General features: G+C 46.4%; 1 protein-coding gene across 1 annotated transcript; it reads right to left on the bottom strand.

The window, feature by feature from the left end:
• Positions 1 to 8,094: 8,094 nt before the first annotated feature.
• On the bottom strand, positions 8,095 to 22,038 carry LOC146200324 (uncharacterized). Its single transcript, XM_084592330.1, has 4 exons — positions 21,993 to 22,038; positions 19,106 to 19,356; positions 17,627 to 17,786; positions 8,095 to 8,474 (listed from the first exon to the last, which is right to left on the bottom strand). Exons 1-4 carry the CDS (start codon positions 22,036 to 22,038, stop codon positions 8,095 to 8,097), a joined length of 837 nt encoding a protein of 278 aa, XP_084448456.1.
• Between the last annotated feature and the right edge of the window lie 1,137 nt (positions 22,039 to 23,175).

The raw sequence follows: 23,175 nt of genomic DNA, 5'->3' as shown, positions 1-23,175 counted from the left end.
TACATCACAACAGGAAAGACCATAGCACGAGTTATACGGATTTTGGTTGGCAGACTAATGTCTCTGCTCTTTACAAAGCGGTCAAGGCTAACCATTGCTCTCTTTCCCAGAAGCAGGCGTATCCTAATTTTATGGCTGCAGTCTAATTCCGAGGTAATCTTGGAGCCTAAGAAGAGAAAATATCTCACAGCTTCCATTTCTTGTCCATTGATGCTCCAGGACGCGATAGGGCAAAACGCCATGATCTTTGTCTTTTTAATGTTCAGTTTAAGCCCAAACTTCTCACTCTCTACTTGTATACGCATTAGAAGTCTCTTGAGTTCCACTTCACTTTCTGCCATTAAAGTGGTATCGTCCGCATATCTAAGGTTGTTGATACGTTTTCCAGCAATCTTCACTCCATCCGAAGACTCGTCCAGACCGGCCTTCCTCATGATGCACTCTGCATATAGGTTAAATAGGCAGGGTGACAGTATGCAGCCTTGCCTCACTCCTTTCTCAATCGGAAACCAATCAGTAAGACCATGCCCAGTTCTGACTGTGGCCTCTTGTCCGTCATAAAGGTTTCTGAGGAGACAGATGAGTTGAATTGGAACTCCCATCTCTTAAATAGCTTGCCACAATCTGCTGTGATCTACGCAGTCAAACGCTTTCGCATAATCAATAAAGCAGAAGTAGATGGTTTTCAGGAACTCTCTTGCTTTTTCCATGATCCAGCAAAGGGTGGCAATTTAGTCTCTAGTTCCTCTGCCCTTGCGAAACCCAGCTTGCACGTCCGCAAGCTCCCGATCCATATACTCCTGCAGCCTACCTTGGAGTATTTTCAACATCATCTCGCTAGCATGCGAAATAAGCGCGATCGTGCGGTAGTTGGAACAATCTTTGGCACTGCCTTTCTTTGGAATGGGGATGTAAACTGACCTCCTCCAATCCTGTGGCCACTCCAGGGTTGTCCAAGTCTTCTGACAAAATGCATGCAGAATGTTAACAGCGTCATGGTTGAGGTTGTGAAGGAACTCAGCTGAAATGCCACCAATTCCGCTAGCTTTGTTCTTAGCAAGGCTGGCTAAGGCCCATTCAACTTCAATCTTCAGGATGCCCGGCTCGAGATCAGTAATCACAACCGTCTGATGTTGAGTTTGCACATTCGGGTCCTTCTTGTACACTTCTTCTGTGTATTCCTGCCACCTCTTCTCTATCTCTGAGGCTTCAGTGAGGTCCTTGCCTCGTTTGTCCTTTATCACGCCCAGCTTAGCACAGAAGCTTCCTTTGATATCTTTGATTGTCTTATACAGAGCTCTTGTGTTCCTTAGTTGCCTGTTGTCCTCAACTGCTTGGTACTGTATGTTCAGGAAGGCATTCTTATCTCTCCTTGCTATTTTCTGAAAATCCGCATTGAGAACCTTGTATCTTTCTCTTTCCCCCATAACTTTTGCCATCCTCCTTTCCTCAGCTATTTGCAAAGCCTCTTCAGATAACCAGTTCGCTTTCTTGCGTTTTTTTTGCTTTGGAACTGCCTTAGTAGCAACTTGTATTATATCACGAACATCAGTCCACATCTCTTCGGGCTCTCTGTCTTCTAGATCTAATTCTTGAAATCGATTCCTCGCTTCCACAGCATATTCAAATGGAATTTGATCCAGATCATACCTGAAAGGCCTTCTAGTTTTCTGCGTTTTCCTCAATCGAAGCTTAATTTTGGCAACAAGAAGCTCATGATCGGTGCCACAATCGGCCCCAGGCCTTGTTTTTACTGCTTGTATAGCGCTTCTCCCTCTCTGCCGGCAAAGAATATAATCTATCTGATTCCTGTACAGACCGTCCGGTGAAGTCCATGTGTACAGGCGCCTCTTGTGCTGTTGAAAATGAGTATTCGCTATGGTCAGGTTGTTTTCTTGACAAAACTCTACTAGCCTCTGCCCAGCTACTCCTCCACCGGTCGGCAATATTCTGGAGACTTTAGACACTGGCGCCCCAGCGAATGACCCCACCATCCTTCCCATACCTCGCCCCCTCCACTGTGATCTTCTCATCAGGCGTTTCCTTCGCAACATGCACCCCGAGTATCACGAGCAACGCCGCCGAGCCCGAGCAGCGGCGCTCCACAAATACTACGGCTCCGAAACGAACGCCGTATGGGTGGACGCCGAAATCACGAATGAGGGAGCGGAATCGGCCGTCACCAATTCCTTCCTGCAACCTTTTGCTACTATCCCACTCCCCTCGGTCACCTCCTCAGAGGCAGGCGAGGAAGCAGCCATCGCCTACGTGCTTGCACACACGGAAGCACGCTACATAATTTTCGACTCTAAAACTGCGATACTAAATTGTGCGTGTGGTAGAGTTCACGTTTCGATGTTCAGCATGCTGAGCGCGCCCACCGCTAACCCACCCCGCTATGTGGAGCTGATATGGATGCCTGCACATTCCGGGAATCCCCGTAACGAGGCCGCTAATGCGTTAGCCCAAGGTTCTTTAAACCGGGTGCCGGCGGCCTCCGATCCGGGATTCACGCGTTGTCGCATGCACTTCTTCAGTGAGATAACATAGGCCGATTGGGCCGTGCGACTTCTCGACCCTCCACTGCACCTATCTTTGGACAACTACCACCAGGCGCTCTGGCAACGACTACAGACGCGCACCTTCCCGTCCCCTAATCACAGGCGAACACAGCCTCACCGATCCCTCTTGCCCCCTTTTTAAGAACCCCGCTGCCACCATCGCCTACATCCTGTTCCAATTCCCGGCGGATGCTCCCCTGCGGGGTCTAGAGCACCTTACCACCTAGGAGGACTAGGAGACGCTGCTGCACTCTGAGGGTCCAGTTCGGCAAAAGATCGTCACAGACTGGGCTGCCGCAATCAGGAACCATATAAACATGAACGTTTGAGAGCAGTGGGGCCGTGCGGGGGCCCAGGGGCGTGCATGCCCCAAACTTCTGTTTTAATAAAGTTATTACCACCACCACCCTTATCTCATAATCAAACAAACAAAAGCGTTGTTATACAGAAAACGTTTTCATTGCTCTGTTATTCTTCTAGCCAGAACGGAGATAACATAAGAGTTACCAGTTGTGATTATATCTAAATTCATACAGTGGTGGAGAGAGAGAGAGAGAGAAATAACATTTTTTGGAACCTGTTAAAAGGTTGACGAGAATTCGAGGTTCAGGTGTGTCTCAGCTTTGTCATCCCCCTCAGACGTCGACTTGGATCTCTAGGATCTGAGCAGCGGCCAAGGCGAGACGGATGATTTCACGTTGCCCTTTTTTGTCCAGTTGAAGAAGTAGCGCCTCCCAGGACTCGTCTGTTCTGTCAGGTTCTCCAAATCTAGCACACTTCCATACCATGTGGATCATGACCGCTATGCCATCGCAAAGTTTGCACATGGGGCTAAGCATTTCCGGGTGCCACTTGCTGTAAAGCTGGGGGTTCGGCAATACTCCAGTTCTAGCTTGCGCCACATAACCTCCTCGCCTTTGGGGAGTTTTTTACACGCTTTTGAAAATATTGATCTGCTTAATTTGTAATGATTTAGGATATCTTGGTAGGTATTAAGGTCATTATTGAAATGTAGGGGCTCCACATCGCGCAAGCGGTACAGGGTTGCGCATAAGACGTCACTGGAATCCCGGAATGTAGCTAATCCTCAGGCCAGTACGTGCGCTGTCTCGTTTACCCTCAACCCCTAGTAAGCCGGTGTCCAAATGAGCGCGACCTGCTCTGCCGGTGGTGGACCACTGGCCAACACGCTTGCTGTTATGGCCGAAATGCGGCCCGCGTGAAAGTTTCTAATCGCTGATTTGGAGTCTGTAACTATAAATTTGACCTGTTGTTGGGCTAGAGCTAGCGCAATGGCCACCTCTTCCGCCTCCGCTGCGGTAGAGGGTCGGGTGCTGCAGCAAACTACCAAGCCCCCTTTTCTCTAGTTGCTACTGAAACACGTCCCATACCGTCCGCACATTTCGCAGCATCTGTCCGCCCTCAAAATGGGCTTGCAGCGCTGCTGCTCTATCACTCCTCCGGCTCTCATGGTAGACGGGGTGCATATGTTTGGGGAGCGGAGGTATTTTTAATTTGTCCCTAACCTGTCTAGGAACCTTGTCTGTACGTCTGGAGTATGCTTGCGGTTCATAGCCTAGTTCCGCCAAAGTGCTCCGACCAGTACGACTGGGCAACAGTATCTGGAATTTCGAGGTCGTTGCAGCCTCAATGAGCTTTTCAGTGGTATTGGAAACCCCTAGTCTCAAACTCCCTCGAACCATCGTTTAGCCGAAGATCGACCGTGCTTTTTTCAGGCTGGGAACAAAAGTTGTCCACTGACATAGTAAAGCAACACTGCCTTCGTGCGTTGTTTTCGAGTTATTCTTAAGCGAAACAGTTATGTGGATACTTCTTAATTGTAAATATTTTGTATATTTGTGCAATTACATATATATATATATATATATATATATATATATATATATATATATATATATATATATATATATATATATATATATATTGTGAGCCTTCCGTGGATGTTCTTTAATTTATTCATTCCATGATCTTCCTCTTTCATTTGTACATACCATCATTATCGTCCCGCGGCGCTGGCTCAGGCGCGCGCCTGGGCTTTGTCATCGGAGTAAAACGCCAGACACGGCATCCCTTGCTTTGCCGTCTCGACCTTGCCGTCTCGACCTGGCCTTCTTCCACAAGTGGTGGAGGTAGGACTTGATCCCCTTGCGGTTTTGTGCCCTGCCTCTCGCTGGATCTACGTTCCGGTCGCTGTTTACCGCCTGCCACCATCGTTATGACTACCGAGAGTACCCACGAATCCGCAGCACCCTCTACCTCGGCTGCACCACCCCCTCCGACTGTGCCCACACGACAACGCGACCCGCCGCTGTTCGCTGGTCGTCGCGATGAAGACGTCGATGACTGGCTGGACACCTATGAACGCTGCAGTAACTACAACCGGTGGGACAATGCTCTAAAATTTCTTAATGTTTCTTTCTGCCTCATTGAGGTCGCCAGAACCTGGTTTATTAACCGCGAACCCCACATCACTAACTGGAACACGTTCAAGCAGCAGTTCCGCCAATATTTTGCGGACCCAGCAGTTCGGACAGAGGTCGCGAAGAATAAGCTCGCCTCTCGCCTCCAAGGTCCCGATGACTCGTACGCGTCTTACATAGAGGCCACACTTGCACTTTGCCGGCGTATTAGTCCCACCATGCCGGAACCTGAACGCGTACACCATATCTTGAAAGGAATTAATTCAGTGGCATATAACACCCTGATTGCCCAAAATCCTTCTACCGTTGACGCCATTATTGCGACCTGCCAACGTATCGACCAGCTGCAGTCCTCCCGATTGCAGTCCGGCATTGCTACTGGCCCGACCTCTGCTGACATGGATCTGCGGGCACTGATTCGAGCCATCATCCGGGAGGAGCTCCAAGCCCTCAAGCCTGTCTGTCAACATGGGTGCGATCATTCTTCGGTACCTTCTAATGACGCCGGTCTCCGCAACATCATTAAAGGTGAGCTGGCAACAATCACTCGGCCTATGGTGTCCGACCCTCCTGCAACCCGCCCAGCATCGACTTACGCAAACATCGCAGCATCACCCCCTCCTTTCGTTCCGCCGCCACAACTGGCACCGCCCTACAACCACATCAACGCCGTGACGACGGCTCAGCCTACGCCACCCTATTACGCACCTTGGTGCCCCTCTCGCCCAGTTTGCTACTACTGTGGAATCCGAGGGCATATATCCCGCTTCTGTCGTCGACGCATTCAAAACGAGCGGCGTGGTTACGACGCCTTCGAAAGTGACGTACCCTCATATTATCAGCGGCGACCTATTCCCAGCCCACCTCGTCGATTCTCCCCACCTCCAGTATCTTCCTCTGAGCCTCGTGGGAACCATGTATACCGACGCCGGTCCATATCCCCATACCGCCGCTCAGTTTCTCCTCTCCGCCCCGCAACCGTTCTCCCTGTCCGCCATCCGGAAAACTAAGTGTTGCAGTTTCCGGAGGTCAAACTGCAGTCTGCGAACTTACTAAAAGTCCTCCTGATCGCCCGTATAACGTGATTGCTGTTATCGCTGAAGGTTTACCGGTTGAAGCTTTGATTGATACAGGGGCTGCAATTTCTGTTATTCACGCTGATTTGTGCAACCGTTTGCGAAAAGTGACAACACCATATGATGGGCCTGAACTCCGTGGAGCCAGTGACGTCCCTTTGCGCCCTTCAGCGAAGTGCACCGTACGAGTTGTTATCGACGGCATCCGCCATAATGTGCAGTTTGCTGTGCTCTCACCTTGTGCGCATCTGATGATTTTTGGATGGGATTTTTTGTCAACCGCTTCAGCGTTAATTTCTTGTGGTGAGCGTGTTATCCATATGACAGACAGCGATTTCTCATCTGACTTTCCTGAACGACATCATCCCCTCGTTGACGCCGCTGATACTGTTTTGCCTCCTCAGTGCGAAAAACTGCTTACTGTTGTTTCTGACCACATAACTGACGGGGACGTAGTAATAGCACCATCATATAGTCATCTTGCACGCGGCATCGCCTTCCCGTCAAGTCTTGTCCGATTCCACAACGGCTCAGCGACAGTAGTGGCCACTAACACTTCACGTGAATCCCTCGTGCTCCCAAAAGGAACTTCTCTGCATTGCATGGTGGATGTTCAACCTTTTTCCCTGATGGTGCTCGCCGCCCCTCCGCCTCAGCAACGTATTTCGTCAGACGTCTCTCTTTCTGTTCTCGCAAAGACTATTAATCCTAAACTTACGCCGAGCCAACGCCAAGAACTGCTGATATTGCTTCGACACCACCAAGCCATTTTTGATGCCACTTCCACACCACTGGGACAGACTAGTGTTGCGCACCATCGCATCATTAGTGAAGGTAACTCTATCGTTCGCCGACGGCCTTATCGGGTTTCCCTCTCTGAACGAAAAGTAATTGAAGAAAATGTAAATGAAATGCTCCATCGCAATATAATTCGTCCCTCAACAAGCCCATGGTCGTCCCCAGTAGTGCTAGTTTAAAAAAAGGACGGCTCGGTACGCTTTTGTGTTGATTACCGCGCCCTCAACAAAATTACCGCAAAGATGTATATCCGATGCCACGAATTGATGACGCCCTTCACTCTCTCCAAGGCTCAGAATATTTCTCGACCTTGGACCTTCCCTCAGGTTATTGGCAAATACCTACGCACGAGGACGACAAAGAAAAAACCGCTTTCGCAATACCCGATGGCCTTTACGAATTTAATGTTATGCCTTTCGGACTTTGTAACGCACCAGCGACATTTGAAAGAATGATCGATACTGTGCTTCGTGGCCTAAAATGGAGAACCTGTTTGTGCTACTTGGACGACATTGTTGTCTTTTCGACAACCTTTAATGACCATCTCACGCGCCTGAATGAAGTCCTCACCTGTCTCGCTTCGGCAGGCCTTCAGCTCAACACCAAGAAGTGCCACTTCCCAAGCAGCACACCAACATTGGACCGAGGATGTTCCAATACTGGAAAGCACTGGCGTCAATATTGGACCAACACAGGCTTTTCGGAAAATTACTACTTTTTCCGACATTGGACAATCATTCATACCAATATTGTACCAACTTACATCCACTTAGGCCTAACCAACATGGGCCTACTGTTGGATTTCCATTCATTGTCCAAGTTGGACAACCTTTGCAATTCATTGGAAATCCTATGGTTGGAAAACTAGTGGCTTAACCTTCATAGGCACATCATTGTATTTTCCATTCTTGCCCCATCATAAACCGATGCCTTATCCTACATGGGCACATCATTGTATTTTCCATTCTTGCCCCATCATAAACCACTAGCTTATTTTACATTGGCATATCACTGGTTTTCCCATTTATGTCCCATATACAGCAGGCATGCAAGGAATTTCCAGCAGTAGTAATGCATGCAGCCACTCATCCTATTGGTTGTACCTTTGGATTTCGCTATTTAATGCTAAAAAGCAAATACAGTCATTCAAAATGCATAAAAATGTTTATTTTCTTTCAATAGAGTTGCTTGCCTGCTGGCACAACGTTTAGATGAGGTCTAGGGGAGGGAGGGTGCTTGAGGGTGAGTGGAAGGGGGCACAGGGGAGGGTGCTTGGGCAAGGATGGGAGGAGCCACCACGGGGGAGGGTGCTTGGGCAAGGATGGGAGGGGCCACCACAGGGGAGGGTGCTTGGGCAAGGATGGAAGGGGCCACAGGAGAGGGCTGTGTGCTAGGGGTGGAGGGCATGCACGGACCCACAGTGCAGGGGGATGCCCCTGCACTGGCATCTGCATGTGGTGCCACTGTGGTAGGAGGGGTGAAGGCATCTGTAAATCGCCTTTTCCTACCACCTCCCCTATCACAGGAACCTGGCAGCCACCTGCGAATAAAGCCCTGCGCTTCGCTGGCATCCACCCCCAGCTTCTCCGAAATGGCATCTGCAGAAAATAAGTGGAGTAATGAGCAATTTTTAATAACACTCCACAAACATAAAAATAATGCACATTAGTTAATGAAAAGTATAATGGGCAAATAAACGGGTTTGGCCATTCAGAAGTGACATCGGCTATGAGGGTGCCGCATATATACTAATTTAGATCCCCGGGAGCCTTTAAATGTACAGACGACGACCGATTTTTCGGACTCTCAATGGACCACAAAAATCTCCGAAAAAGCAAATGTGCACCAAAAAAGCTCAATTATTCACTTTGAGGCCGGAAAAAGTCATTAATGCTTTTCTGCACCACGCTCCACTTCCGTGCTAATAGGTCCACCTGAATTTTGCTTGCACCAGCTCATCTTGCGTCGGCTGCGCTGCTGCAGGTGAGTCATCATCATCCTCGCTCTCAGACTCCACAAGCACTTGGCGAATAATTACTGTATCTATGAGCCCAGAGCACAGTTCCATGGTGGTCCATGTCTGTGAACTTTGAAAACGAGACAGCCGATGGAATTTCGACACCAGAAGTGCGAAGGTCGTGAATGAAATGCTCACTGCCTGACAACTGCTCGACGACGCTCTCCTTGTCTAAGGCAGCCGACTCTTCATTCAGCACAAATCCCGCGTCGCGGAAGCAATTGCGCAGCGTTGTGGGTGCTATAGACTTCCATGCATCGGCGAGGGTACTAAGTGCTCCAAGCAAATCGACAGAGTAGGTTTTCCCACTGTTGAGGCACACCGCAAACACTGAATCACAACACTCACTCCGTTGAGTGCCTTCTAGCTGTCGCGTTGCACGAAAAAAAAAATCTTATAAAATCTGGAAACAGAACTGAAGCCAATTCAATAAAATGCGAGCCACAGTAGCGACAGAACGTAGTTCTCACATCAGCATGACCATGGCTAGGCCTACACGGCAAACACACAGAGGAACAGGCCCCAGTAGAAACGATCACGCTAAAAGAAAAAAAAAACCACTCCGGCAGCGACGTTGTCCCGGAAACGAAAGCTGCTAGGCAAATATAATAGCCTCGATCCAGCGTGTTTAGCTAAGGAGCGGCACCATGAGCGGCACGCAAGGCCGGCACCGGTTTCAAGGCTATCGAAGGAAAAAGTAAAGAAACAAGATGGCAGCGACACCGCTCAAAATGTGTGGCAGTTGGCCCGGCTGACGCATGGAATGTCCGAAAAATCGAATAGCCCTCCTTAGAATGTCCGAAATTTTGAACAGCGTAATACATTGACTTTATAAGGTATGTCCTGGGGCCGGGAAAAAATCCGAATGATCAAGCATGTCCAAAAGAATTGGGTGTCCGAAAAATCGGTCGTCGACTTTATACTGATGATGCAGACAACACTGCTTTCTTTGCATTTAACCTCCGTTATTATAATTTCAACACAACTAAACAAAAATTGCTGAAGAAGCCTCTTTAAATAAGAGTGCTGGCCTCTCATTATGGTTAAACCACCTTGCACTTGCTAAATGGCATCACAGGTGGCCAGTTAATAAAAGACATGCGACCTCTAATTCATAACAGGAAGACACCACTCTTTCGAGGGGCATGTTCAACTTCGAATTATGGCATAAAACGATACAGCTCCAGAAATGTGGCATTAAAATAAAATTACGGAAACAACATATGAACCTTTTATAATCAGCAATATGGCAGATGATTACAATATTCTTCAATAAGAAATTTTAGCACAGCTCTTTAGATAATTAGGTTTTGTGATATGCCAGATAGTATAGCTAGTCTTCATTTCCCACGTATTATTCTTGCTTCAATTCACTCCTTTCCCAGTTCTCCACTGTTATAATGGATGCCTTGTTGTTGTGGCTGTAGGAAGAAGGAAAGCAAAATGCATGGGCCTGCTACTAGCTTGTAGTTGAGCCACCTCCGCTGCCTCATGCAGAGGTGGCTCAGAGCAGGCCCATGCATTTTGTTTTCCTTCTTCCTACAGCCACAACAAGGCATCCATTATAACAGTGAAGAACTGGGAAAGGAGTGAATTGAAGCATGAACAATATGTGGGAAATGAAGACTAGCTATACTATCTGGCATATCACAAAACCTAATTATCTGAAGAGCTGTGCTAAAATTTCTTATTGAAGAATATTGTAATCATCTGCCATATTGCTGATTATAAAAGGTTCATATGTTGTTTCTGTAATTTTATTTTAATGCCGCATTTCTGGAGCTGTATCGTTTTATGCCATAATTCGAAGCTGAACATGCCCCTCGAAAGAGTGGTCTTCCTGTTACAAATTAGAGGTCGCATGTCTTTTATTAACCGGCCACCTGCGATGCCATTTAGCAAGTGCAAGGTAGTTTGACCATAATGAGAGGCCAGAGGGAGAAAGACGCGCGCCGCAACAACAGCCGTCGTCCACCCCCTAAGCGGTGGCAATGACGGCCTACAACAGATAGGAATTCAGTGGCAGGCTAGCCCCCGCCGCAAGTGGCGTTGACCTACCAGTCCCAGCCCCGTAGGGCCAGGAACAGCCACCCATATAATGGAGGCCTTGTGGACCAAGAAGAGGCAGTGTTTTTCAGATGCTGGATCAATGGCAGTTCTGATAAGAAAAAAAATAAGATCTTTTGCATAGGTTACATGAGGTCATCACAGCAATGGAGTCGTGCAGTTGTCTTGGGCAGTGCATAAGGATGTTTCTATTTTGTCCATTCACATTTCAGTAAGGCCCCATAACACAACCAACTGCACAGATGAAGCATGCCTCTCTTACCCTCCCCCTTTTCCACTCATGCTTCTGCCTTTCCCTCTTCTCAGTCTAGCTGATACCCTTCCCCCGTTCTCATCATGAACTGCTTTTATGGTAACAGGGGTGGAAGCAGGCTCAAGCATTTTGGAGTAGTTCAGGGAGCAGTAATAAAGCCATTTTAGAGGAGCTTTGGAGCAATAAAACGAGTATTTGAAGGACTCAAAATATGTTTCGAGCATGTTTTTGGATGAAACGCTTCTATAGATGACAATTTTCACTTCTCGACATAAATACATCCTATTTGAATGCTTTTGATTTAAAATTCAATGCTTTGCCGATTATGCCCGCAGTCAAAACGTACAGGTCCTTAAAGTTAAATAACTGATCTGAGCAACAATTTGGAGGAGACTAGCAGCAAATGGAATGCCTGCTCCTACACTTCATAGCTTAATATCAACTTTGAAAAGCCGTTCACTATTTTGACCTGAGAGATTCAAAAGTGAAGTCTACCATTCTGATGCGCTCAAGCATTAAAACTTGTTTTTAGCTCACACCGATGAGCAGCACATTTCTGCTCTCTGCTTTGTGCATATCCTTTTTGATCCTATGCTTGTGCTGACAATTTTCTGGGTACTGGTCAGTAGTGGCTGCAAGGAGGAAAGAAGGCACTGAACGGTAGCCTTTTTCTCCTCCCAATTCTGTACATCACGGCCTCCAGTTAGTAACTGCTCACATCATCACTTGAGCTATGCTTGGGCTTCCTTAATTTTAATACACTAGCAAAAGACCCTGTGTGAGTTTTCAACAATCTTGAGAACAATTTTAGTGATTGACATCTAAGTGACATCACCCCCATAACAGTTCAAGTATCAGGGTGTCTAGCAAACCACTATTTTCAAAATCCCCGACTTTTCCAGGCTTTCCCTGATTATTTCAGGTTAAATTTCCTGACAAGTGAAGAGGCTCAAAGATGTAGCTGCTGATGATAATGAGTATAGACGAATAATTCCCAGCAAAAAGCTATTCATTAACCATATTATGCAGTTTACAATAGTGATCAGGCTGTTATTGTTAACGACGGTTTTGATTGGTCAAAATTCGGGTGTATATAGGGTGCCTCGCATCGAGGCACCCTATAGTTTTGGCCGGTCTCGAGGGAGACCAGGGGCAGTATTACAGAACTGCGTTCAGTTCAGAACGCTCTGCGATTGGTTGGAAGAACTTCCGCTCAAAGCCTCTCAAAAGGTGCTGTGACGTAAAAGCATTCAGTTCCAAGGTTTTGAGCGGAAGTGCTGTAATACCGCCTCGGCCGTACCTATGTGAACAATAGTGGCGTCGCCCGCAGCCATTAAAGGAAACTGCACACGTTCACACTGTTGATAAATGCGCAATCAGCTGGAAAATTAGTTGAAGGTTTGCAGTAGCAAAAATTTTTAAAATAACAGCCGTAGAGTTAATTAAGGGGAGACGAGAGTCGAAAATGGTCAAAAACTGATATAGAGAAAACGCGTTTTCGGAATGTTTATCCTTTCGAGCACTTACACTCGAATTATTAACGCTGAATTCAGTCAGGAATTGTGATAAAATCGGCTTTTAAAATGTCACGGCAGCCATTAAATGCCCCATGCAGAATTTTGTTCGAAATTCCTGCGCACACCACGTGCGTTGCACCCGGCCGATCACCGCCACATTGGGCTTGGTTTAAAACTGTTTTCTTTGTGCTCAATTTGCGCTATCTAAAAATGGCTTCGCTCAAGTGGACTGGCTCAACACCACCTAGAAGACTAGGTGGTGTTGACTGGCTGCGCGCACCGGTTTACAGCAGGCTTCTGCGTCTCTCATTGACTAGTGGGATTGGCGCATCATTCTTTTTCTTGCTGTTTTGCGTTAGCCGCTATGGCCGCCTTTTCACGCGTGCCTCCGTTTGTGCTCGTGTTTCTCGATGCACAGTTTTATGCAGTTTTTCCTTGCAATCAAGATGCCAGAAAACAGATTGTAACCGTGCACGTAATAAGCTTTTGGAAGCAGTAAGAAGCGGGCGTGGAACAAAAACCAGAAGTCGCCAGCCACAAGCGTACCGTCGGGACCTGAGTTACAGCCAGTGCCAGACTTGTTAGATGTGCAAGGAACACCAACCACGCTGCCCGATTAAGACTCCGCGGGTTCAAATTACAGCGCAAATTGCATCCTGGATCACGCTACACCGAGTTACCGCCGCCGCGTGCTACTCTACTGCAGAAGTCTGTTCTGTCGGGAAAGTCCGAGATTCAACGAGAGTTTCACCTTGGCGTTAGCGCGGAATATGGTGCCGATACAGAGTTCGTGATTATGGACATGAAAGTGTTAAGCAATTTTATCGCGCACACGAAGCTCGGAACCTGCGGAGAGATCGCGAAGACATGAGCGGTCAACCGCCGGAGTGTCACAACGAACCCCAGCTGTAGCTCAGCTCGCTGACGCTTTCGCGCTGGCAACTGCCGGAGTAATTATTTTTCCCGGTGCATGAAATTTTCCTTACAATTCCCGGTTTTCCCGGCTGCTAGACACCCTGAGTATGCTTTGATCTCGCATGACAGCCTCGATGGTATCTGCCGGTTTACAAAGCAGAACCATTACAAATCGTGCAGTTCTTTGAAGCCGGACAACCAGTCAATGGCTCATAGTAGTTTGCAGTGTCTGCCTCTCTCACTGTTCTCGCTCCCTTCACCACTGGTGATTCAAAAGGCTGGGAGAAAGTGCCATGTCATGTAGAAAGGTTTATTTTGCAATGGAGTCCCTCCAAACACTTGTGGCTCGTTTTAAATTTACATGCAAAAAAAATTTATGCTCCATATTTTTGTAGTTTATGAATATTTTATATGTATTACGCTCAGCACAAGATTTATTACACCTCTGCAACTGGTGTGCTGCCAATAGTTTTGACCACGCTGTCCCTTTACAGTCGAACCAGGATATATCGAATTTTGGTTATATCGAACTCATGGAACATCCCCTTGAAAGTTCCATGTAAAAGTATAGGAAAGCCGCGTCATATATCGAACTCAATTTCGCCGGTCGTTCGATATATCGAACTCCGCACTACGCACTGGACAGTGTGCCTTCCTCAAAGACGATCGCATCACTCTTGGCCGTTTGCCGCGTGACGTTTTCAAGCCACGCGCGGAAGGAATGAGAGGGGACAGTTCTGGACAGCGCCGCGCCCATTCGCCAAAGGCGCATGCATCTGCAGTTATCGTTTCCCGTGCGCCAACACATGACGTTTGCAAGCCATGTGCGTGGGTGTGCCCATTCTTTTGCCGAGCTCTCTTCTTCAGCACGCGCTACGCACGCGCCAAGCCAGCTCAGCCCGTTTTCAGACAGACGTGGGACGCTTTCTCCAGCGTGTGTTGCGAACCCTCTGCGCACGGGGGCTGACGTGGCTATGGCGCCTGCGGACGTTAAGAAGCGATAGCTCTCTCTCTCTATTTTTTTTTTGCGAGTCATTCTTTCTTATCGTTGTGCTGTACCCGCGACGTAGCCTGAGATATGGCGGCTGCGGACGTTAAGAAGCGGCAGGATTTCTTTTTTGCGGGGATGTTTATTTCATTTTTTATCCTTGCATGTATGAATCAGCGAAAGCACGCGGTCAGCTGCTGCGATCATGACGCCCGCCTCAAGCGCGGTGTGATAAATCGAACCAGGCTTGTGCAATCAAGCCATCAGGGGCACTCTGCCAAGTTCGCTCCCCGCCACCGCAGGGGCTATCAAAAGATAAACGCGCCCCGACGTTATCGCTGCGCAGCATCTTGGCACGCTGCCAATGAGCTGTGGATGAGACGACCGAAACGGACTGACGCGCGCCATCGACATGCAAGCGAAAATGCTCGCGATTTCTGCCGCCACAGCCGCGGCGACACAGAAACCTTTTCTTGAGCTGCCGCGGTGGCTCGAGCGGCAAGAGGGACGCAGTTCCAACAAATTTGAAATTTTTCGCTCTGTCGCTACCAGTCGTCGCTGAGATCGCTCAATCGCTTGCATGTGAGCGAGCTGGCCTTAAAGCATTTTTTGTTTTTCAAATTCTCGGGCGCAAAAGTGGAGAGAGGGTTCATTATGCGAGTGAGTTGATTACGCGGCAAATACGGTATCGTTTTTTCGCATCGTAAGTGCCGTCACAAGCCAATTTCTGTATATCGAATTATCGATATATCGAACTTTTTCGCGATCCCCTTCGAGTTCGATATATCCGGGTTCGACTGTACAATGTACATGCAATTCACATGTCACCACCCCGCTGCACTTCTCAAAGCTGCTTAATCAAACTGCATCAGATTGAATTTTTTGTGAGCAACATTATTAATAGTCACTGAAATCAGTTTCAAAACACAACACTCCGGCAGCCTGTTTGGAGATGGTCCGGAGCAATATTGCATTTTGGAGCAGATGGAGCGCGGAAAGCAGTTTGGAGCAAATGGAGCAGCACTTCCATACCTGCGGTAGTCAACCTCCAGCTTCTTTTCACTGCAACACTCTCAGGTTCCACGTTATTCTGCACTCATAGTTTTGCCCTTTCACGGTAGCCACCTTCCGGTTTCAAATTCCTAGGCTATCACTATACCCACATCCACTAAACAACCTGCAGTCTCTCACTCTCTCTTCTATTATGGGGAGATAGCGAAATCTCCACTTTACCACCTGCTAGCTGATGCAGGGGTACTTAATTCTGCTACTACCCACCACGAGTGGTAGGTGGCCAGCTACATCGATAATGTCTGAAACAGGCACCTATACAGTCGAACCCGGATATATCGAACTCGAAGGGGATCGCGAAATAGTTCGATATATCGATAATTTGATATACAGAAATCGGCTTGTGACGGCACTTACGATGCGAAAAAACGATACCGTATTTGTCGCGTAATCAACCCACTCGCATAATGAACCCACCCTTTACTTTTGCACCCGAGAATTTGAAAAAAAAAATGCGATAAGGCTAGCTCGCTCACATGCAAGCGACGAGCGGCAGCGACAGAGCGAAAATTTTCAAACCTGTTGGAACTGCGTCCCTCTTGTCGCTCGAGCCACCGCGGCAGCTCAAAACAAGGTTTCTGTGTTGCATCTCGATGGTGCGCGTCAGTCCGTTTCGGTCGTCTCATCCACAGCTCATTGGCAGCGTGCCAAAATGCTGCGCAGCGATAACGTCGGGGCGCGTTTATCTTTTGATAGCTCCTGCGGTGGCGGGGAGCTAACTTGGCAGGGCCCGTGATGGCTTGATTGCACAAGCCTGGTTCGATTTATCATGCCGCGCTTGGGGCGGGTGTCATGATCGCAGCAGCTGACCGCGTGCTTTCGCTGATTCATATATGCAAGGATAAACGATAAAAAATAAATAAAATAAACAATCCGCAAAAAAAGAAAAAAAAATCCCTCCCGCTTTTTAACGTCCGCAGCCGCCATATCTTACGCTACGCCGCGCGTACAGCCCAACGATAGGAAAGGATGACTCTCGCAAAAAAAAAAAAAAGAAGCAGAGAGCTGGCGCTTCTTAACATCCGCAGGCGCCATAGCCACGTCCGCCGCCGCGCCGCCGCATGTAGAGGGTTCGCAACACACGCTGGAGAAAGCGTTCGACGGCTGTCTGAAAACGGGCTGAGCTGGCTTGGCGCATGCGTTGCGCGTGCTGAAGGAGAGAGATAGCTCAGCAAAAGAATGGGCACACCCACGCACATGGCTTGCAAACGTCATGTGTTGGCGCGCGGGAAACGACAACTGCAGATGCGCGCGCCTTTGGGGAATGGGCGCGGCGCTGCCCAGACCAGCCGTCGCCGAACTGTTCCCTCTCGTTCCTTCCACGCGTGGCTTGACAACGTCACGCGGCAAACGGCCAAGGGTAATGCGACCGTCTTTGGGGAAGGCACGCTTTCCAGTGCGTGGTGCAGAGTTCGATATATCGAACGACCGGTGAAATTGAGTTGATATATGACGCGGCTTTCCTATACTTTTACATGGGAATTTCAAGGGGATATTTCGTGAGTTCGATATAACCGGGTTCGACTGTAAAAGCTGCATTTAAAAAGTGTGGCTGCTCCATGCAATTTTGCTGCCACTAGAAATAATTACAGCTGATATAAGAAGTAGAAGTACTGACTCCTCTCGACCGCTCTAAATAAAGACTAACTTGGCTGTCGCAAAGTAACTTGCCAGTGTTGACAAAGGAACTGTGTATGGTTTTGGAACAGCATGGTGTGTTTAGAATGGCAGCATTTTCCTGAAAACCAATCACCACTTATAAGCTACAGTTTTGTGGTGTGCCAGTAGTTTTACTATTGACGTGCTGCTTTCCACCTCTGTGTCACAATATAGCAAACAAGGCTTCGTAGTTAAACAAAGCACCAAGAAAGTTTTTGTTAATGTTTCAAATTTAAATGGCAAGAGCAAAATAAAAAATATACCTGTTGCCCCTCTGCATAGCCTCATCGAAATGAAGGCCTTCTTCCCTTTACGCCCGTGCAGGCTGCAGAGCCTTTGAACTTCCACTCCCATGATGCTTGTCATGATGTTGCTGGCCACTTCCTTTAGGGATCTGCCCCCCAGGCGCATCAGCTGCTTCCGCTGAAAGCAAATACACAATTAAACAATTGCTACTGGGGCATGAAACACTAATCACTACTTTATTAAAATTACATGCCGTCCAAAAAGTAATAATGCGATTACAGGTCTAAAACGACATGAATACCCGAAAATTTATCAGTTCTGCAATGTTCTCCGTCATTAATTCGTTACGCAGAGCTTTGTCCCTGGCCATAAATAGCATTTTGCTTTGCTTTCCAAATGCTTCAATGTAGCTCTACTGTCCTAAAATGAACCTTACGAATCTGGCACATTCAATAACTAAAAATGATTGATTAACCCGTGAACCTTCCCTTAATTCTTTCTTTACCGCAAGAAAATGGCAGTCTTTCACGGGACTCTGAAGATATTCTTTTGCCAGCACAAATAATACTGCAGCACGCGTTATAGCAGACAAAATTGAACAGAACGAAATGCTGTTTCCAAAAACATAAGTACAAAGCAAAAATTTATTCTGGAACACACAAAAAATCGGAGATTGTAATTTTTGTGGCGAGTTGATAGAAGCAAGATAGAAAAGGCATGATATCTACAGATGTATTGTTAATAAAAAAAAATTTAGAATATACATGACCCAGGAACACTGTAGAAAAATAAACTATCTGTACAGCGCCGTTCTTCGCCTACATAAAAAAAAAAAGAAAACGAAACAAACAGCCTTTTCTCGTGCGATGCAGTGAAGCAGTTCCTGGTTTTTGTAGGCACCAAACCAACACAGTTGCAAACTGGCTGTAAGGGCCGGGTATACACGTTGGACACGTGGGAGACCTTCAGGAATGCGTTTTTTGGAATAAAACCACTCGGACTCAGTCAAAGCTGACTAGTGAATAGCCGACGCCATTTCCGAGTAATTATATAGACGCAATACTATACTATATGATCAAGCCGGCAATGTCATTCTATATTTGAATTAGTGCAAATCTTTTGATCACAAAAATTTGATGTTAATGCTATATTGATGTAATGCACAAGTGGTAGGGATTCTTTTTAACGCGGCCGCCATGCCCTTTTTCGCAACACAGACATTATTTCTCAAAAAGGTCCATCAAAAATCAAAACGTTGCCAGAGCAGGAAAAAATTCAACTGGTTCTACAAGTGCAGCGCCTAAACTAAAAGATGGGTGGCGCTAGATACACAAGAAACGATTCTAACATGTTGAAATCTGCAATTTAAAGCATCAATCACCAGCAATCGATTTGAATAGGCATGGTAACGAAAGAGATAACTTATAGCCGCTGATGCAACACATTGCCAAATGTCCAGCTTCACCAGGATTTGAATGTTAAGATTATATAATTACCAGCGCAGTAGCAACAGTGTCGTTCTTTACAGCAGCTTCTGCTGCCTCCAGTTCTGCCAATGTGTAGGCTGGCAACTCGGGGTTGGTCACAGTTGCCACAGCCTCTGGTGATGGGGCAGCCTGAGCTATAGCTGCTTCCAGGCTAGCAAGCCTTCCGAGCACTGCTTCCTGGTGCTGCAGCACTCGGTGTTCATTATCACGCTGTTGTTGTCTAATCTCATACAGCATGCGAAGCACCTTCAGCTGGGTCTCTGAAATGCCAAAATGTTCACTGAGGGTAGGATTACTAAATGCTTAAGGCACCAGTGTGTAAAGAGCATATGCAGCAACACTGTACTCTGTATTATACCTTAAGAAAAAAACTATGTCAGGAAATGGTATCTTTAAAGTGACCTTTGTTATTTTATCTAGTCATTCATTATTTGAAAATTCATCATTGCCCTTTCACATACAGAAAAATTTGAGCCACAAATGATGACAGAACTGACCCATATTTAAGTGCATGATACATCAAATCACATCTCCCATAATCAGGCTTCTACTATGCATGTTATATGTAATCATTCTATTTCTCCCTAAGAGTGCACTGTCATTTACTTTGCATATCATTTGCAACAGTAAGGCATCGGGCTATATTAGAGCTAGATTAGAACTAAAACATGTTTCAGGGATGCAACAGATCAAGTAGGATTTAGAGCTGTGAAACCCATATCCCAGGAAAAAACTGCATTTTGGAGCACAATTTCAAATTTTTGATCCTTTTAAGGAGGAACAAACCTAACTTTCAGCATAAAATAAATGATGTGAATATTGAACTGCCTCAATGCGGCCCGCAAAAAAAGTAACTCAATTTAATCATTTCCCCATGTATGCGCTAAAACTTTCACCTACGTAGATGAGCGCCTTGCAATCCTGGAATGTTATACAAACCAAACAAAAATACCTAAAAAAAAAGCTTGCCTATCTGGCGTCGAAGTACCAGCTTTCCGCTTCGCCCTCCTCTGTAGGTATGATTCATAAAGCCCTTGTCTGCCATTCCATAAGCTTTATTCATTTAGCTGTGCCAATGACATTTCGATGTCTACTGAGCTGTTGTACCTAAAATGATGAGCTGTTTCTCACGCCATACTGCTCAATCGAGACTATAGTAAAAAATAAGTAAAAAATATATATATATATATATATATATATATATTTTTACTTATTCGTGGGCGCTCTGAACAGATCTTGCATTCATTACATGCTCTCCTGCTCTAACAAGTTGTCGAGCGGCTGGCTACCACCTCTTACCTTTCCCTGTCAAAACTTAATTCTGTGGCAGAGGACTTGAAAGTACCGTTAAAGAGGCAATAAGAATCTATAAAAAAAAAAACGAAAGAAAACTAGCATTCAAGTCGGGATAAGGCAGGACGTTCTTTCAAAGACAAAGAAAATTAGGCATGCTACAATTCTGACATGTGACAGAGGGGAAGACATGCATGTGTATCAGTAACTGTAGATTGCTTGTTGTGCCATGCTGTAGGAGAATTTCCATCCTCATAGCTGTGTCACTGTCTCAGCGACCGCGTGCCGTCTGCCATCCTTTCCTTTATCGCAGAGAAAAGCGGCAACCGCCTCGCCAGAAAACAGCTAAAGTCTTCAAAAGCCGTCTGCGTAATACAAGTGCCTGCGGCATTTTCAGGCCCCGGTAATTGCGTTCTCAAGTTTTCAGGCTTGTCTTTTTTTTTAAGGCTTTTTTCTCTTCTTCGACTCCAGCTTCATTCCTATTCTTCTCCCACCCTCGTTCCATCCTTCTTGGCCACTCAATTCCGCACAGCTTTCTTTTTTTCTCGGCCACCCCAGCTTAGGGCGGTCGAGCTGGCCTTTGTGAAGCTGTACCACACTTGGGAGGAGGAGCGTTCGCCACAAATTTTTTTTTGTATTTTTCTACATTTTCCGTGTTTTTTACGCCCCCCACCCCCGTCGTTTTTTGCTCGGCCTTTTCCAACTGCACGCGCTTCTCATGTCTTCCATTTCGAGTGTTTACAGCCTATAAATAAATGCCCAGCGGGTGGCCAAGGCTAGTGTCCCTGTCTCTCCGTCTTTTGTCATGTGGCTCTCGCATTGTTTACGCTTCGCTACGTCGCTCGAGCTGGCTGAAACTGCCACCATTTCGCTGTACTGGCCGCCTTTTTCAAGCGCGCAACCTGCCCAAGTGGCCGCGAGGCTTACTACGAAAATGTTCTGGCGCTCACTTGTGGCGCTGCCTGTTCGCCGCGAGTGCTGTCCCCTGGGTTTCTGCACAGTGCCTATAGTGACCCTCATCACATTACTGGTACCAGTGACATAGTTCGTACATAGTGTTTTGAAACCGAAAACCTGCTGTCCCGAATTCTTCCAACAAGAAGTAATTTGGGCCATAATCATAATGTCAGAAGAAAAATTATTTGTCAATAACTCATACACAATTAACAAATGTCACAAAAAAAGAATGTGCAGAAAGTAGATTCACGATGTAGACTATACATTGAGCATTATGTAGTCCTAGAGCAGTAGTTTGCAATCATTAGTGCAGTCATAGGTTGCAATTAGGCCACAGGAAACAACAGCAATCTCCAGAACAAACTACAAGGCACTAACAAATGTCAAACACTAGGGAGGGCCCACCGCAAACTGCACAGTACGAATACTGAAAGAGCAAAGCTACGAAAGCACCGATAAATTTTTTCACTACATAGGATCATACCCCTGCTTTTGCTAAATATTTGAACCGGATTTTTGTATGAAAGGCAATTTCATTGAAACTTTTGAGTTTCGAAATGAACTGCACCTTTACTCCTTCAAGGCTGTTCACACAGAAATAAAAATGTGAAATGTCTTACGATGTTCAGTGGCGGTTGTGTCAGACCTGGCCGCAGGCTCCTCTGCCGGCTCCTGGTTCTCAGCATCTCCATCGCCGCTCAGGATATGTTCCGGAGAAGCTGGAGCTTAATGCAAGCATATAGCAATGATGTTAATGAAGAAGACAAAGTAAATAAAGGTGCTAAATCAGCTAATTCCCATTGATAACTTCTTCACAATGATAAGCACTTCGCGTGAGAATAATATGTACACAGAGCAAGCAGTAAACAGTGAACATCCCTGATTTCGCCCTCATGTAAAGCACTAATTCATAGATGAGCTGCCAAACAGCCTAGCCTTTCCTGTTGACTGGTATTGATGCCACAAAAAAATGAAGGAATACTATGAGCTATCTTTTTCACTCCACTCCAAACTAAATGAAGTGCTACAAAACATTTAGAAGCAGTATATGAAGGGAGCCAACAGCCACTGACACAAAGGAAAGCATACATTTTTTTAATGTTTATCAATGTAAACTATATACTATAGTAACATAATTGCGGAGAACTGATTAAGAAGTAAAAAAAAACCTACACATTCTGCCAGTGGGATCCAAATCCACAGTCACTGAATTTCAGATCACACCAGCAGCATATGGCTATTTTTCTTCTACTCTCTAATCAATTACCTTCATGATTATGTTACTACTTCAAATTCAGAACACACACAAACAAAAAAATTTCCTGTCTCAGTGGCTGTTGACTGTTCATATGCATCTTGTAACGACGCCCCTCATTTTCCTCCATATTTCTTTGCTAAAAAGCAGTATGTCATTCATACGCTGAAGTTACTTCTAGTTTCAGAAGTTTTTTTTATTTATTCCGTACCTCTTACACTCATACAAGGTGCCGAAATGTTTACATACCCCCCCCCCTTTTTTTACTCCTACAATAGTCAAGTACATGATTCCATTGGCCCTTCACTAAGCACCCGTTCTTCCCGACTGTGACTGCCAACTAAGGTTTCTTTCTACTTTAAGCAGCCTTCAAATAACCTTGGATCATTGTAATGGGACTACTTAAAATTTAATGCTATGCCAGTTTTCCTCCCTGGCTAGAAATCAAGAAACTGGGGCACTTTATAACCAAAAACAGTTCTACCTAAGTACACCAGCAATGTGCTCTTTTTCAGAAGTAATATTTTTCTACCCACTCACACTGATGTCCACGTGCAGTAAAATTTACTGGTGC

This window comes from Amblyomma maculatum, chromosome 2 (genome assembly GCF_055883805.1).
Source record: "Amblyomma maculatum isolate TAMU_Amacu chromosome 2, ASM5588380v1, whole genome shotgun sequence".
Lineage (NCBI taxonomy): Eukaryota > Metazoa > Arthropoda > Arachnida > Ixodida > Ixodidae > Amblyomma > Amblyomma maculatum.
This window is presented reverse-complemented; position numbering and strand designations above follow the sequence as displayed.